At 41.6% G+C, this 17,787-nt stretch overlaps 1 protein-coding gene across 2 annotated transcripts in view; it reads right to left on the bottom strand.

Moving 5' to 3' along the window:
* Positions 1 to 4,966, bottom strand: part of RBL2 (RB transcriptional corepressor like 2) — a 171,577-nt gene extending 166,611 nt beyond the window's left edge. The window contains exons 1-2 of one of the 2 annotated variants that reach the window (XM_029608552.1): positions 4,531 to 4,966; positions 2,478 to 2,608 (exon numbers count right to left, since the gene is read on the bottom strand). In XM_029608552.1, coding sequence (XP_029464412.1) covers positions 2,478 to 2,608; positions 4,531 to 4,689 — 290 coding nt within the window. In that variant the 5' untranslated portion in view covers positions 4,690 to 4,966. The remainder of the gene's footprint in view (positions 1 to 2,477; positions 2,609 to 4,530) is intronic. The other variant, XM_029608551.1, reaches the window with a different exon arrangement.
* Between the last annotated feature and the right edge of the window lie 12,821 nt (positions 4,967 to 17,787).

Here is a 17,787-nt window from a genome sequence, read left to right as displayed (position 1 = left end):
AACTATTGTTCATGATCTAGCCAATATAATAAGTTACACTATTTTATGTAGTTATAAACATTTTATATACCACCTTTCCCTACATTCTGCTTCATTCAGCTACTTGCTGTTCTAGGAGGATTACAATCGAACATTTAAACAAAAACCAAAAAGAAATAATATATTCAGATCAAAAAACAATGTCCAACACATCACACCTTCTTATAGGCATCAAGAAATTGTCCTGAAACCTCTCATCCACTGTATATAATCTTACATGACACAAATTCAATGATCATATTAAGAAAAATACCTTCCTAAATAACCACCATAAAGTACAAATTAGAGGTTGATTAACTGCCCTGCAATTAGAGGAACAGTCTCTTAATTTTGTTAATACATTTTTTCCCCCACTGTCCCGCAAAAAGAAAAATTGATCCATCGCAGTATAAATTAAGGAGGCTTACATGTCCTATAATCCTATCACATGTATCCCAAAATGCACTTCGGAATAGCTTTTGAAAGTTAACCATCCTAATGCAAATTTAAGAAAATAAAAAAAAGATAGGCCCAAGGCAGATTACATAAGTAAGAAATACATGCAGATGTGAGATAGACTGCAAATAAATAGATAAGAAGTAAGATACATTAGGCAGAAATAAAGAGGGTGGTGCATTGGGTATAAAATGCATATATTTAGTTAGTTAAGAATTATGCATACAAATTAGTGCTCCTCGCAGTAAACATGTTAAGAAAGGTATTAGCTATTACTCTCCAATGAAGGAAAGGTTGTTAAAGCCTCGAAGGCTTAACTCATGTTTTCTTAATGCTGGGAATGTAACTCCTGGGTCAGAGGTAGGAGTAAAGTTAACTCCTTTCTGCGGCTAGTGTTAAACTACGGTGCTGTGCTTGCATGGTCCCAAACCTGGCATTCCCGGGTGCGGAGGCCCTAGACTCATTTACAACCTTAAAAAGACTTTGCTGAGCAGGATGAGTGCACCATTTTTGCCTGTATCTACCATCATTTACTATAAGACATGATATACTGGGTCAGATCAAGGTCCATTGGTATCAGCATCCTGTCTTACAGTAGCTACTCTAGGTCATAAGTATCCAGCAGATCCCCAATAACTGATCTATTTCTTATAACTCACTCCCAACCCTATTTTGAACCTCACTACATTAGTTGCTTTGACCACATCCTCTGACAACTGATTCCATAGCTTGACTGCACGCAGAATAAAATAAATTACTTCCTACAATGTTTCAAATCTGCCAGCTGCTAGTTTTATGTAGTGTCCCTATTCCTATTTGAAAGGATAAATAACCATTCCCTATTAACCCATAACATCTATCGCCTCTCGGGCATCTCTTCTCCAAGCTAAAGAGCCCTGATCTGTTTAATCTTTTTCCCTAAGGGAGCTTTTTCATCCCTTTATACTGGAGAGACTAAGTGCATGCTGTGCTCGGTCAAAATATGACTACAGAGGCTCACGAGGCAACACTCTTGCAGGAAATCCCGCACATGGTCAGTAGAGCTCAAAGTTCTACCAGCTAGGAGAGAGGAGTTAGTTTGGTATCACCCACATGTAATGACTAATTCAGCCTGCTTATCAATGGAAAATGACAGAGAATGAGGACAAGATAAGGGAGTAGTAAGAAATAGCAAAATACTGACGTCACAATGAAACTTGCTAGGGCTAATAGTAATTCTTTATGCATTTTGTTTCTTTTAGTTAGTGTGTGTATTTTATTTATACCAGTGAACATACTTGGCTTACTGCTATGTACACATTTTGCCTAGATTATCAAATACAGATGAAAAAGATAGTTAAGTTAAAAAAAAAGAGATACAGAAATATGGATTTAACTAAGGAATTACAGTAAAAATCTTTAAAAATAATGGTTATAATAATTCAAAGATGCATTAAGCATACACTTCTTAAGTATCTTTTCCTTCTCACAAAATGTTAATATTTTTGCTTTTAATACCATATTTTTCATTTGCATTTCTTTTCTAAAAGCATGCTCAATTTCCATTTGGCATTCATTTCCCTTTGAGTGCAGCAGAGCTGAACCATACCATCAATCAAACATCAAAATAGCCTTGCCACTGATTAGCACAATAACATTGTTATGACATAGAAAACAGTCCATCTACATAGGACTGTCCGTGACAATATGCCCAAACCATTTTATGTTTAAAAAATGTTTAATGAAATTCGAAGGCAATACAACAAAATCGACACAGTGATGTTTGCCTTTAAACGCAACCCTGTCAAAATCTTGAACACACAAGTTCCAGTAACCATAAATATTTACAGTTTCTCCCACCTGCCCCCATTCTCAATCAGCATATGAAAAAGAAGGGTACAGTTCCAGAGGCAAAACAATGTTATTGCTTGTTAGCTTATTTAGAGCTGTCCACTGTTTTGGACAATAACACTTGCTTAAATAATACGTAAACATTTGTAAAGGAGATGAAAGGTAAAAACTACCTCTGTTCTGAGCATCTCAAGATTCTGGTTAAGGACACGTAGTTTCCTTCAGAGGTTCCTCTGCTCACAGTCGGTACTGCCTTTCTGCAAGCCACATATAAAGCACATGCTAACCAGTGCAGATCGTTCCCCTGTGAAATTAAACATACCGTTGAAACATGTTGGAAGAAATGTTTTATTAAGAACAGTTTTATAATCACAATTAGGCATTTCATGCAGAAAATATAATGAAATTGAAAACAAATTATCACTGGCAGCAAGTCTTCAGTGGCTATTTCAGTCTTGAAAGGATCTATTCAAGATCAACATGATTTGGCTGTTTGAAAGTGCTGCGGATGAAGTCAGTGCTAAAACCACCTGCCAACAAATTATCTTACTGGGAAAGGAGTAATCATGTGATGTGTTAGCTTGTGTGTCCGAATTGTTGCTGTGCCAGAACTGTTTAATCTCACACTTAAGTTTTCATCTTTCCAACCAAAAGGACTCCTAAAAGGCAGAAAATGCTCCTTGCCAGTTTACAGAAAAAGTTTGGATTACAAACTGGAAACTGTAGCACTACTTGTGGCTGAGTTTGTACCTATGGAACAAGAAAATAAACTGGAAGAACAGCTTGAGATCTAACACACTGGCTAATGAATAACCTTTACAAGCGCCAAGAAAACATGTAACAGACTCCTTTCTGTTCTACCAGAAAGGAGTCTGTTACAATCCACTAAAATTCTTCCAGAAATGACTACCAGGCTCAATATATTTAAACCACAAAAAAAAATAAAAAATAAAAATAATATTATATATAAGCTGTTCCGATAGTCCAAACAGCAGTGCTACATGCTGAAGACCCTGGTTTAATTCTTGAACCAAAATTCCTCAAGATGGCGGAAAGGGAGAGAGTCCAGCCCCTCAAGAGCAAGACCTATAGATTAGTGTTTATCCGCATTCATTTTCACTCAATGAACATCTGGCACACCTTTGTGCACAACTGCAGACCCTGGATGTTGGAAATAGGTTTGCTTATTCATTACTTCCTTTCTGGCTTTCAAAGGACAAGACTTGTTTCAGACTAGGAACTATCCTGGTTTAATTCCAAGCTCAACTCCTTTCTTTACTGCTCTCTGCAACAGAACTCCTAAACTGCTTTTCACTTCTAATAGAGACAGCTCAATCTTGGAACAATTCCTCAAGGTTCTCCGCACTACCTCTTACTGGCAGAATCCAGATACTGGGCGCTGAAGGCATTTTTCCCCCACAGATTGTTACCTCTGTTAGTAAAACAATGGGCCACACAAATTGTCATTATAAAAGAAATCACCCAAACCTCATTGAGTTTACTCTTATGATATTTACACTGGTGATTTTCTGTTGGCCAACCTTTACAGAACCAAAAGAGAGAAGTAAGAAACGGTATCGTTATGCTTGCTCTAGATGACTGTCCCTTTAATAGGTTGGCAATACTATGGTAGAAAACTGGCATTTTTACATCACCTCGAATCTACTATAAATAGTGGTACCAAAGATAAGAGTCATCTTGACAGATTCCAATTGTGTGTTCTGGAAAATCATAGTATGCCTTTTTTCTTTTCTCATGGAAAATGCGCGTCAGAATGCGATTTGACAAGACTGGGCGTACTTCGTGGTATATTAAGGGGTCAAGAGCGCGCTGCAGTCTAAACAAGCGTCGGCTCACCGCCCCATGGAAAGCACGTTGTTCCTCTGTCACTGCTGATGTGTTTGACAGTCCCCATGGCAGCGCCTCCCCATCCCCTCTCTCTCTCTGATTCCCACCAGCCTTCTGTTTACTCCCCAGACTCTGGCATGGCGCACGGGCTCTGCATCCCCTCAGGGCAGGGGACCCCCCCAACACATCTAACAGTCTGGCGCAAGATCGGCACCGCTGCAGGAACCCAAATCCGAGAATCTGCGAAGCACTCCCCCCCCCCCCCCAATGCTCGATGCATGCAAGACACCCAGCGAGCAGCTCTCTCCCTCCAAACCCAAATAAGAGCTGGTAGAGGGCGGCAGGAGAGGCGAGGGAGCGCAGGGCCGCCCTCCTCACCTCCAAGGTATAATTCTTGTTCATGCTCTCATAGCTGTCCCACGCTTCGCCCCGGGCCCGCTCGTCCATGTTCAGGCTGCTGCAGAGCTCGTCGAAGCGCTGCCGAGTCCCCGGCCGACGCGCCCCTTCCTCCTCCTCGTCTTCCTCCTCTCTGGTCATGCTCGCTACTACAGAGAACAGCAGCCGTCAAAAAAAACTACACTCTCTCTTTCTCCTCCCAAGCCCCGGGGCGGCTGCCCCGGCTCGACGCCAGCCACGTCCACTCGCGCTCTCAGCCCCGGCTCAGAGCTACCTGACGGCCGCGGCTCCCGGAGCCATTTTTAAATCGCCTGCGTCTGACAGGTAAGAGCGCCGCGAGTCACAGCCGCACTTACGGCGACTCTGTGGCGTAGGCGCAGCGCTTTGTGACGCAGCTAAGCAAAGGAACCAGCGCGCTACGGTTTTCCAAACGCAAACAATCCCTCCCTCCGCCGCCAAGCACGCTAAGCTCCGCCTTCCGGGTCTTCCTCCTAACCACTGGAAGAGGGAGCTGTCAGTCACCAGGCCTGTACTGTACTTCCGCTTTGGCTGTCGCCTACCAGAGTTCCGGCGAGGAAGGGATGGGGGCGGGGTGTTTGGTGCTCCTGCGAAAACCTGTTAGTGCTTCTATTCCACTGCGGACCTTAAAGGCGTTGTAGTAAGCTGCTGGGTTTAGAAACTGTACTCTGGATTTCCGTGCATACGTTTAATGTCCAGATTAACATTTTTTTTTAAATTACCGATGCAGTGATCTAACGCTATATTAATACATGCGGAGTTTTAAAGAAAAGTGTGTTGACTGGAAAATGGGCGTTTGTCAGAGGCCGAACGCACGTTTAAATTCAGTTGGGAGTGGTGGGGGCGAGGGGTGCAAACTTTTCCACACACCAGGAATGGACACGTTGGGGGAAGGTTGTATTTGCATATATTATAGATGCCGCAGAGTGGTGCTGTTATGCATTAAAGAGTAATGAGCTGAAAGTCAACAGTGGGTAGGTAGGTTCCAGCATCTCAGGGTAAAAAAAAAAGGAGGGAGGGGGGAGAGCCTGGCATGGCGTACCTCTCCATTTCTTTGCACTAGCTCAGCTAGCTACAGGAGGTAAGGGGTGGGGCATAGCTCTGCCCTTGTGGCTCAGTGTTAGGTGACTGCCATAGCCCACTATTGCAGAGAGCTGTTTAGCTGCCTCATGCAAACAATTACTGAGTCTGCCCAGTCAAAATCAGTGCAAGACGATTAGGGCCCTAGCCCTTATAGACGTGTCCCCTCTTCCCCCCACAGGCTTCTTCACACACAATTAAAAAGTATGCATTTATAATAACAGATTTTACATGGAAAATTATATTCAAAGTACAGTCTGATGTTAAAATATCAATGTATTTACATATACTCCGGTGATGTCTACCAGAAAACCCTGCACAAAAAACACTTTCAACCCATTAATGGACCTATTGTAATAGATGATTGTATTTTTCTTCAATCTTATTTTTCTTTTGATTAAGTTATGTTTTTTCTTTCACACTTCTCTCCCTTGAGAAGTATTTTTTATGTTGATGCCAAGAGTGAATTGTAATCTAAGCAAGCCTCATGTTTTTTAGTTTTTTTTTAATTTAGTTTTATATTTTTATTAAACTGTGAACTGTTTTGATGAATTGCACATTGCTAAGACAGTATAGAAATGTTTTAAATAAATAAATATGTAGGTTGAGTGTGGGCTTGGCCTTCTAAAAGCCATCAGTAAACAATTAGAATAATTTAAACCTCCTATACCAGCACTAATTGCCATCACGCCAACAGTAACAATCTTACTTTTCAATAAGCAATGTTGAATGTAAACCAGGCCCTACAATACCAAATACATCTCCTATTAGGAAAACAAAACAAGCCAAGATGCTATAAAGCCCTATGCAGGAACTACATGCTAGCAGGATACCTCACCTCAGTCACAGATACAGGGGTAGATTTTATAAACTTACGCGCGCGAACAAAAGTACGCCAGATTTTATAAGAAACGCGCGTATCTTATAAAATCCGGGGTCGGCGCGCGGAAGGGAGTGCACATTTGTGCACCTTGCACGCGCCGAGCCCTACGCGCACTGCCCGTCCCTGCCCCTTCCCCTCCCTAACCCACCCCCCCTACCGTTGTCGGCAGAATTACGCCTGCCTGAAGCAGGTGTAACTCTGTGCGCGCCAGCGGGCTGCTGGTGCGCCATCACCCGACCCAGGGGCTGGTCTGGAGGCCTTGACCACACCCCTGGGCCAGCGTTACACCCTCAACATGGCTCCTGCCCCGCCCCGAAATTCGCACCGCTCACCCGGCACGCCCCCGACATGCCCCCTTGCGAAGCCCCGGGACTTATGCGCGTCCCGGGGCTTGTGCGCGCCGCCGAGCCTATGCAAAATAGGCTCTGCACACGCAGGGGGCTTTTAAAAGGGTTACGCGCATAACTAATGCGTGTAACCCTTTTAAAATCCGGCCCATAGAGCACAGAAAGACCTTCAACAACTATAAAATCGGGATCAGGGTGCCCGCTCACGCTGTCCTCCACGGCCCTCGGAGCCTCGCCTTCGTTACTCTCCCATCTGCCTAGAGATACGCCCCCCCCCACCCCGGCGACATCATCGACCGCAACTGGACCTGCTTTTCAAAAAAGATTTTAGAACAGTTTTACAGGCACTTGTTTTGTAGAAATTAGACTACTGCAATTCATTATTTTTAGGCCTACCAGCAAATATTACAAGACCACTACAACTTCTGCAGAACTCAGTGGCTAGACTTTTGACAGGAGCTAGATCTGATCAGATTATCCCCAATATTAAAGGACCTTCACTGGTTGCCTGTTAAATACAGGGCTCAGCATAAAATCCTGTCCCTAATTCATAGAACGCTCTACAATGATAAAATTGAATGGTTAACTTCATCACTTCATTTCCATATCCCTTCAAGAACTACCAGATCAACAGGTACAGGGAGGTTACCAATTCCTTCCCCTAAGATTGCACATCTAAATAATGTTCGAGAAAGAACTCTCTCTATTGCTGGGCCCCAACTATGGAATTCTATACCACAGGAATTACGATTGGAAACAGTCATTAAATTATTTAAAAAGGGCATTAAAACATGGCTATTCAAACAAGCCTTCCAAGAGCTGCTAACTTAATGATTTCAGACTACTGACTATATATCAAGGTAATGTATATTTTTTAATTTATCTCTGCTCTTACTATACTGCCTCTCTAACAGTTTAAATATTATGATCATTTAGTTTACCATTTTATTTAGTTTTATAATATAAATAAAATAAAATATTAAACTATGTAATTACTTCCTTCTCTTTTGGAAATGCAAATATTTTTAAATGAATATTTGTTAGCTACTATAAACTGGTTTGATATGTTCGCATGAAAAATTTGCTATATAAAAATAAATAAATCAGTGCGCTCGCCCTGGGCGTCGCGCGCCGAAGGAGCACACCCCTTTGCGCTGCCCTTTGAAGCTGCACCGATCCACAACTTCCTTCTCTAATCCACTTCTAGACTGTTTCCACCACGCCCACTCTTCCCTCAGCCACCCTTACCTCCACATTCTGTTAGTAACCTCCTTAATTTTCCCTCCTCAAAATTCTTCTCTCACACTCTCCCCCTCATTACTCTTCAGGCTTATTCACTTATCTTCCCATCTCCCCCCAAACCCCACTTACTGATATTCTTGCTACCTCCTGCCACGTACCTACCAATCTACACTAAATCACCCCTCACCACCTGACCACCCATCCTCTCACCTCATTCGTTTGACCCCTCCCTCAAGCAAACATGCTAGCACACCCAATACCTAAGCTCAAAAATCACACACATAAACACCGAAAATCCTTTATAACTGTTCCAACCATTCACCCAAGATCCCTAATACCAATCATATCATCCCCCCTGACACAGTTACTCAGCCTCACAGCTTTCTCTCTTATACTTTTTAACTCCCAATCTCTAGTCAGAAAAACCCCTATCCTAAATGACATCCTGCTTGACTACAATCCTGACATTTGTGCCATAACAGAAACTTGGTTCAAACAAACAGACTTAGTCCTCATAAACCAACTACCTACACACCTATACGACATCATCTCCATACCAAGGCACACAAAAAAAAGAGGAGGAGGGTCTCCTATTAGCAGCCAAGAAAGACCTCAGACTTATATCCCAGACCGTTAATACCGCACCTAGATTTGAAATTGGTCTTTTTAAATCTTCTCAATTCCAAGTATGTCTAGTATACACCCCCCTCCCCCCAGGTCTCCTAGAAAATAATGCATCCCCTCTCAAATTTATTGCAGACAATATAGACATGGACATCCCAGCCATTATCCTTGGTGACTTCAACCTTCATGTAGACTCTTTCCCATTATCCCCTGATTGCAAAGCCTTCTTATCCTCTTTTAATGCTATGGGGTTTAAACAAATTATAACTGCCCCACACACAAAGCAGGTCACTCCCTAGACTTAATTTGTATAAACTCATTCATTCACATCTCTGAAACACTATCATGCACCTCTGACCCTTGGTCTGATCATTCACTTATAAAAAACAATCTCGCCATAAAGAAAACATCAACGTCCCCTCCCACACATTACAACACTATCCAATTCAGAAAACCCTGCAACAAAGATGACTTAATTCCCTCACAGACATCCTTAATGAACTTTCCCTCACTAACACCGAATCTGTCCTCTCCACTTGGAATAACATCACTAGCAACATAGCCAACAAAATCTGCCCCCTAACAACCAAAGAACTAAACCCTTCGATCAATAACAAAAAAGCTTGGTACTCCCCTGAACTAAAAAAACTAAAACGTGACCTAAGAAATGTCGAAAAGAAATGTCAAAGATCCATCTCATACAAATCCTCCCTTCACAACTACAGAACCACTATCTTAAAACCAAACGCGATTTCTACGACTTGAAAATTCACGACTTCCGATACAATGCCAAAGCCCTTTTCTCTTATGTTTTCGATCTAACCAAAATTCCCCCCCCCCCCCCCCCATATCTGACATGGACTCCAAAATCAAATGCGACGACCTTGCCCACTTTTTCAATGACAAAATCACTAAGCTAATGGTGAATTCCACCCCCCCCCCCCAACTCCAACACTATCGTCCTCCCAAAAAAACCAAATGCTATCCTGGGCTCTTTTGAGACCACCTCCACCACTGAAATCCAATCACTCTTAAAGAAAATAAAACCTGCATCACACCCTGCCGATGCTATCCCTACAAAATCTCTTTTAACGATCCCACACATAATAGCCAAACCCCTAGCTGAGATCATCAACAGATCCCTTACACATGGAAATGTACCCGTCACATTAAAACAAGCCATAGTCAAACCTATCCTAAAGAAACCTAATCTGAACCCTTCAGAACCATCCAACTTTAGACCAATTTCAATCCTCCCCTTCTTAGCAAAACTCCTGGAAAAAGTAATAAACCTCCAACTTTTTGAACACTTAGAGAAACACAACATTGTATTCCCATCGCAATTTGGCTTCCGCAAATTCTTTAGCACCGAAACTACTAATCTCCCTCACTGACACACTCCTCAAAGGAATAGTAATGGCCATTCTTACATCCTAGCAATGCTAGATATCTCCTCAGCATTTGACACCATCAGCCACAAAATTCTGCTAAACAGACTCACTGAAATTGGCATAACAGGCACCGCCCTCCTCTGGTTTGAATCTTACCTTGATCTATTAGTTAAAATTTGTAACCTAGCATTAAAATCATCCATTGTACCTGAAGACTGGAGGGTGGCCAATATAATCCCAATATTTAAAAAAGGCTCCAGGGGCGATCCAGGTAACTATAGACCAGTGAGCCTGACTTCAGTGCCGGGAAAAATAGTGGAAACTATTCTCAAGAACAAAATTGTAAAGCATATAGAAAGACATAATTTAATGGAACATAGTCAACATGGATTTACCCAAGGGAAGTCTTGCCTAACAAATCTGCTTCATTTTTTTGAAGGGGTTAATAAACATGTGGATAAAGGTGAACCGGTAGATGTAGTGTATTTGGATTTTCAGAAGGCGTTTGACAAAGTCCCTCATGAGAGGCTTCTACGTAAACTAAAAAGTCATGGGATAGGAGGCGATGTCCTTTCGTGGATTACAAGCTGGTTAAAAGACAGGAAACAGAGAGTAGGATTAAATGGTCAATTTTCTCAGTGGAAAAGGGTAAACAGTGGAGTGCCTCAGGGATCTGTACTTGGACCAGTGCTTTTCAATATATATATATAAATGATCTGGAAAGGAATACGACGAGTGAGGTTATCAAATTTTCAGATGATACAAAATTATTTAGAGTAGTTAAATCACAAGCAGACTGTGATACATTGCAGGAGGACCTTGCAAGACTTGAAGATTGGGCATCCAAATGGCAGATGAAATTTAATGTGGACAAGTGCAAGGTGTTGCATATAGGGAAAAATAACCGTTGCTGTAGTTACACGATGTTAGGTTCCATATTAGGAGCTACCACCCAGGAAAAAGATCTAGGCATCATAGTGGATAATACTTTAAAATCGTCAGCTCAGTGTGCTGCAGCAGTCAAAAAAGCAAATAGAATGTTAGGAATTATTAGGAAGGGAATGGTTAATAGAACGGAAAATGTCATAATGCCTCTATATCACTCCATGGTGAGACCACACCTTGAATACTGTGTACAATTCTGGTCGCCGCATCTAAAAAAAGATATAGTTGCGATGGAGAAGGTACAGCTACAGAGACTTATTGCCTGCTATTTGCGAAGTGACTCCACTTGAGTGAGATGGATACTGTTTGAAGGCTGAGTGATGAGGGAGCATGGGAAGCTGGAAGAAATGTAAATAGTATTCAAACTACAATCTTGAGAATATAGCGATGCTTTGTGGTGTTACAGCAGTTCTTCAAGTAGTGCTGGACTCTCTTACAGAAGTTTGATGGTAGGTTTGTAAAGAGGTGAAAAACTTGGTCGAGGATTGGGCTAAACTTGTTGCATGATTCTTGATTGAAGGCATTTCTACTGTTAAGGGCAAATGGAGATGGATCTAGTAACATTGGAGATACCCAAAAGAGGTGCTCTAGTTATGCACCTTAAAGAAGATTCCTGTTATGGTCTCATAGGTAGAGACTAGATTGCCACAAGTTTCTTTATTTGACCAACTGATTAACTGTACTTTTCTGCTGGAGAGGTAATGTTCCTGGCAGAAAATATCTACTAACTTGTTGCAGATATCATCGCACTAGCTATTAGCCCTTAACTAAGTCATGTGGCATGCTCCAATGGAGGCTGATGAGGAGCGTGCCATGCTATCAAACATTTGCAAATGGAAACAATGACATATACATTCTTCCACACCAAACAGTGACTGAGGATATAGTATTATGCTTTCACCAGGAGGAAGAATGGCCTTCAGGTTTTCTATAGAGTTATGCAATTGAGCCGTATAGAAATGGTGAATACAGATGCATGCATTAAAGCCTGGAGCTTTGGAATATCTTTTAATTGAAGTTATCTAGTAATATTGGATCCTTCCTTGGAGGAGCAGTTGAGTAGATTCTTGATTCACGTGCTCTTTTAAGAGCAGATTCCACTACTAATGATTTGTGGGGGTAGTTATCACAAAACCTGGGGATTATTGCAGTCTGTAGCTGAGGTCTAATTTCTTTGCTGCTGAGTACAAGTAAAATGATTTTTCCACCTTTTGCTTGTAATCCTTGCAGGATATCATGTATTGGGATAGTTGCAGGCTCCCCCAGTGTGTTTAGCATTTGAAGGAGAACAAAGTATTTTCATAATGATCTTTGCCACAAGGAATAAAATTTTAATCCTTGTAGTTCCACCTGTGAAATGGTTAGAATCCTTCCATCCAATGGGGAAATGTTCCCATCAATGATAGTGGCCTGGATTAGTAAAATGGAAGTAGAGCAGAAACAGACAGAGAAGGCTGAAAGTAAGACTCAAACTGGGTTATTTTAGTGTGACAGTTGGGAAGACTGTAGAAATGATTTCTTCTAGTTGTTTAGTGGAATCTATTGTAATGGCTGCTCCTGACCATTCTATTGGTCTGGGTTGGTGAACAGTACATGAAATGACCAAAGGAATTCTACTGACTGAAAAGAACAGAGCACATGGACAGAATCACCTTCCTACAGACTATGGGGACTGAATTTTTGATTCTCCCATGCTGGTGATGTTTTGGAGCACTACACATTGCTCTATGCTCAAGCACCAGATTTGCTTCGACAGATTTGCTTCGGCAGCATTGAAAAACTGCCCCAACAGCGCTGGTGTGCCTGCCCTGTACTGGCAGGGCCCAAGTGTATCGGCCCCACTGGAGTGTTGATTGTGCAAAGGCAATGAGCACGCTGATCCTACTTCAGCAATGCTGGAGCACTAGATCCTGCTTTGGAGGCAGAGCGCCTGATCCTGTCTAGGTGCTGCCTGAGGCATCTGTGGCACCCATGCATTGGCTGTGCTGACTTGCATCAGCGCTTGTGTGATCTTGTATTATGTAGTGCTGTCTTGCCCAAATTATCTCAATGGTGCTTCAGCAACACTACTGGTGACCCCAAATGAAGCAGGATGTCCAGGATGAAATGCTAAAATCAGGGAAGCTAAAAAAATCAGCAGCACAGTAATAATGGGTGATTTCAATTATCCCAGAGGTGGCTAGGTGAATGATATATAATCAGGATACTTTAGAGAAGTAAAGTTTCTAAATAAAATAAATGACTGCTTCATGGAGCAACTGGGCAAGAACCAACAAGAGAAAATTATTTTAGATCTAGTCCTTAGTAAAACACAGAATTTGGTTTGAGAGGTAACATTGGAACCACTTGGCAATAGTGATCACAACATTATCATATTTGACTTAACTGGAGGGAGCGCAAAAAATAATCTACTAAGATAACATTTAACTTTCAAAAAGGTGACTAAGATAAACTGAGGAAAATGCTTTGGAAAAAACTGAAATGAGCAACTGCAAAGGTTAAAAGTTTAGCTCAGGCATGGATATTATTTAAAAATACCATCTTGGAAGCCCAGACAAGATGTATTCCACGCATTAGAAAAGGTGGAAAGAAGGCTACAGGCATGGTTGAAAGGTGAGGTGAGAGAGGCTATATCTAAAAGAAAATCTGTCAAGAAATGGAGAAGGGATTTGAATGAAGAAAACACAAAACAGCATAAGCAATGGCAAGTCAGATGCAAAGCACCGATAAAGAAGGCAAACAGAATTTGAAAAGAAGTTTGCTGTGGAAGCAAAAACTCATAATAAAAACTTTTTCAGGTGCATTCTAGGTAAAACGTTTGTGAGAGTCAGTTGGGGTAAAAGGAGCACTCAGGGATGAGAAAGCCATAGCAGAGACACTAAATGAATTCTTTGCTTCAGTATTCACATGCAGGCCGATTCAGTAAAGTCCGCGGGAGAGCGGACGAACGCCCGCTCTCCCGGCGCGCACACCGGCCCTTTGCCGGTGCGCGCAATTCTGTATTTAAATTAGGTGACGCGGTAGAAACGGGGAAAAGGAGGCGCTAGGGACACTAGCGCGTCTCTAGCGCCTCCTTTTTGACAGGAGCGGCGGCTGTCAGCGGGTTTGACAGCCGACGCTCCATTTTCCCGGCGTCGGTTCTCGAGCCCGCTAACAGCCACGGGCTCGGAAACCAGACGCCAGCAAAATTGAGCGTCCGGTTTTCGGCCCGACAGCAGCGGGCCGAATTCAAATTTTTTATTTATTTTTTTACTTTTTGGGACCTCTGACTTAATATCACTATGATATTAAGTCGGAGGGTGCACAGAAAAGCAGTTTTTACTGCTTTTCTGTGCACTTTCCTGGCGCCGGAAGAAATTAGCGCCAACCTTTGGGTCTGTGTTAATTTATGAAAGTAAAATGTGCGGCTTGACTGTACAGAGTGCTAAAAGAACTGAGAAATGAAATTGTGGACCTACTATTATAAATTTGTAAACTATCAATAACATCTATGGTACCTGAAGACTGGAGGGTTGCCAATGTAATCTCAATTTTTAAAAAGGGATCAAGGGCTGATCCAGGAAAGTACAGAACAGAGAGTCTGATGTATTTATTTATTTATTTATTTAAGGCTTTTATATACCGATGTTCCTGTACTAGTACATATCATGTCGGATTACATAGAACCACGCAAAATAGTGAAAATATAGATAAGCACAGTTTAATGGGAGAAAGCTAACATGGATTTAGCCAAGGGAAGTCTTGCCTCATAAATGTGATACTTTTTTTTTAGGGCATAAACAAACATGTGGATAAAGGTGAGCCAGTTGATATAGTGTGTGCTGGATTTCCAGAAAGCATTTGACAAAGTCCCTCATAAAAGACTTCTTAGGAAATTAAAAAGTCATGGGATAGGGAGTAGTGTCTTATTGTGGATTGCCAATTGGTTAAGATATCAAAAACAGAGTAGGGATAAATGATAAATGTTCCCAATGGTAAAAAGTGAATAGCAGAGTGCCCCATGGATCTGTTCTAGAATCATTATTATTTTTTTTTATTATATTTATAAACAACCTGGAAATGGGATCAAGTGAGGTGATCAAATTTGTAGATAACAAAATTATTCAAAGTTGTTAAGAACATAAAAAAATGCCATACTGGGTCAGACCAAGGGTCCATCAAGCCCAGCAATCTGTTTCCAACAGCGGCCAATCCAGGCCATAAGAACCTGTACACAAGTAAGTCGATTCCATGTTACCATTGCTAATGGCAGTGGCTATTCTCTAGGTGAACTTAATAGCAGGTAATGGACTTCTCCTCCAAGAACTTATCCAATCCTTTTTTAAACACAGCTATACTAACTGCACTAACCACATCCTCTGGCAACAAATTCCAGAGTTTAATTGTGCGTTGAGTAAAAAAGAACTTTCTCTGATTAGTTTTAAATGTGCCCCATGCTAACTTCATGGAGTGCCCCCTAGTCTTTATACTATCCGAAAGAGTAAATAACCGATTCACATCTACCTGTTCTAGACCTCCCATGATTTTAAACACCTCTATCATATCCCCCCTCAGTCGTCTCTTCTCCAAGCTGAAAAGTCCTAACCTCTTTAGTCTTTCCTCATAGGGGAGTTTTTCCATTCCCCTTATTTTGGTAGCCCTTCTCTGTACCTTCTCCATCGCAATTATATCTTTTTTGAGATGCGGCGACCAGAATTGTACACAGTATTCAAGGTGCGGTCTCACCATGGAGCGAGATACAGAGGCATTATGACATTTTCCGTTTTATTCACCATTCCCTTTCTAATAATTCCCAACATTCTGAACATAAGAACATAAGAAAATGCCATACTGGGTCAGACCAAGGGTCCATCAAGCCCAGCATCCTGTTTCCAACAGTGGCCAATCCAGGCCATAAGAACCTGGCAAGTACCCAAAAACTAAGTCTATTCCATGTAACCATTGCTAATGGCAGTGGCTATTCTCTAAGTGAACTTAATAGCAGGTAATGGACTTCTCCTCCAAGAACTTATCCAATCCTTTTTTAAACACAGCTATACTAACTGCACGAACTACATTCTCTGGCAACAAATTCCAGAGTTTAATTGTGCGTTGAGTAAAAAAGAACTTTCTCCGATTAGTTTTAAATGTGCCCCATGCTAACTTCATGGAGTGTCCCCTAGTCTTTCTACTATCCGAAAGAGTAAATAACCGATTCACATCTACCCGTTCTAGACCTCTCATGATTTTAAACACCTCTATCATATCCCCCCTCAGTCGTCTCTTCTCCAAGCTGAAAAGTCCTAACCTCTTTAGTCTTTCCTCATAGGGGAGTTGTTCCATTCCCCTTATCATTTTGGTAGCCCTTCTCTGTACCTTCTCCATCGCAATTATATCTTTTTTGAGATGCGGCGACCAGAATTGTACACAGTATTCAAGGTGCGGTCTCACCATGGAGCGATACAGAGGCATTATGACATTTTCCGTTTTATTCATCATTCCTTTTCTAATAATTCCCAACATTCTGTTTGCTTTTTTGACTGCCGCAGCACACTGAACCGACGATTTCAATGTGTTATCCACTATGACACCTAGATCTCTTTCTTGGGTTGTAGCACCTAATATGGAACCCAACATCGTGTAATTATAGCATGGGTTATTTTTCCCTATATGCATCACCTTGCACTTATCCACATTAAATTTCATCTGCCATTTGGATGCCCAATTTTCCAGTCTCACAAGGTCTTCCTGCAATTTATCACAATCTGCTTGTGATTTAACTACTCTGAACAATTTTGTGTCATCTGCAAATTTGATTATCTCACTCGTCGTATTTCTTTCCAGATCATTTATAAATATATTGAACAGTAAGGGTCCCAATACAGATCCCTGAGGCACTCCACTGTCCACTCCCTTCCACTGAGAAAATTGCCCATTTAATCCTACTCTCTGTTTCCTGTCTTTTAGCCAGTTTGCAATCCACGAAAGGACATCGCCACCTATCCCATGACTTTTTACTTTTCCTAGAAGCCTCTCATGAGGAACTTTGTCAAACGCCTTCTGAAAATCCAAGTATACTATATCTACCGGTTCACCTTTATCCACATGTTTATTAACTCCTTCAAAAAAGTGAAGCAGATTTGTGAGGCAAGACTTGCCCTGGGTAAAGCCATGCTGACTTTGTTCCATTAAACCATGTCTTTCTATATGTTCTGTGATTTTGATGTTTAGAACACTTTCCACTATTTTTCCTGGCACTGAAGTCAGGCTAACCAGTCTGTAGTTTCCCGGATCGCCCCTGGAGCCCTTTTTAAATATTGGGGTTACATTTGCTATCCTCCAGTCTTCAGGTACAATGGATGATTTTAATGATAAGTTACAAATTTTTACTAATAGGTCTGAAATTTCATTTTTTAGTTCCTTCAGAACTCTGGGGTGTATACCATCCGGTCCAGGTGATTTACTACTCTTTTTGTCAATCAAGCCTACCACATCTTCTAGGTTCACCGTGATTTGATTCAGTCCATCTGAATCATTGCCCATGAAAACCTTCTCCATTACGGGTACCTCCCCAACATCCTCTTCAGTAAACACCGAAGCAAAGAAATCATTTAATCTTTCCGCGATGGCCTTATCTTCTCTAAGTGCCCCTTTAACCCCTCGATCATCTAACGGTCCAACTGACTCCCTCACAGGCTTTCTGCTTCGGATATATTTTAAAATGTTTTTA

The sequence above is a fragment of the Rhinatrema bivittatum genome, chromosome 7 (genome assembly GCF_901001135.1).
Source record: "Rhinatrema bivittatum chromosome 7, aRhiBiv1.1, whole genome shotgun sequence".
In the NCBI taxonomy this organism is placed as follows: domain Eukaryota; kingdom Metazoa; phylum Chordata; class Amphibia; order Gymnophiona; family Rhinatrematidae; genus Rhinatrema; species Rhinatrema bivittatum.
The sequence above is the reverse complement of the archived record's forward strand: the minus strand, read 5'-3'. Positions and strand labels throughout refer to the sequence as shown.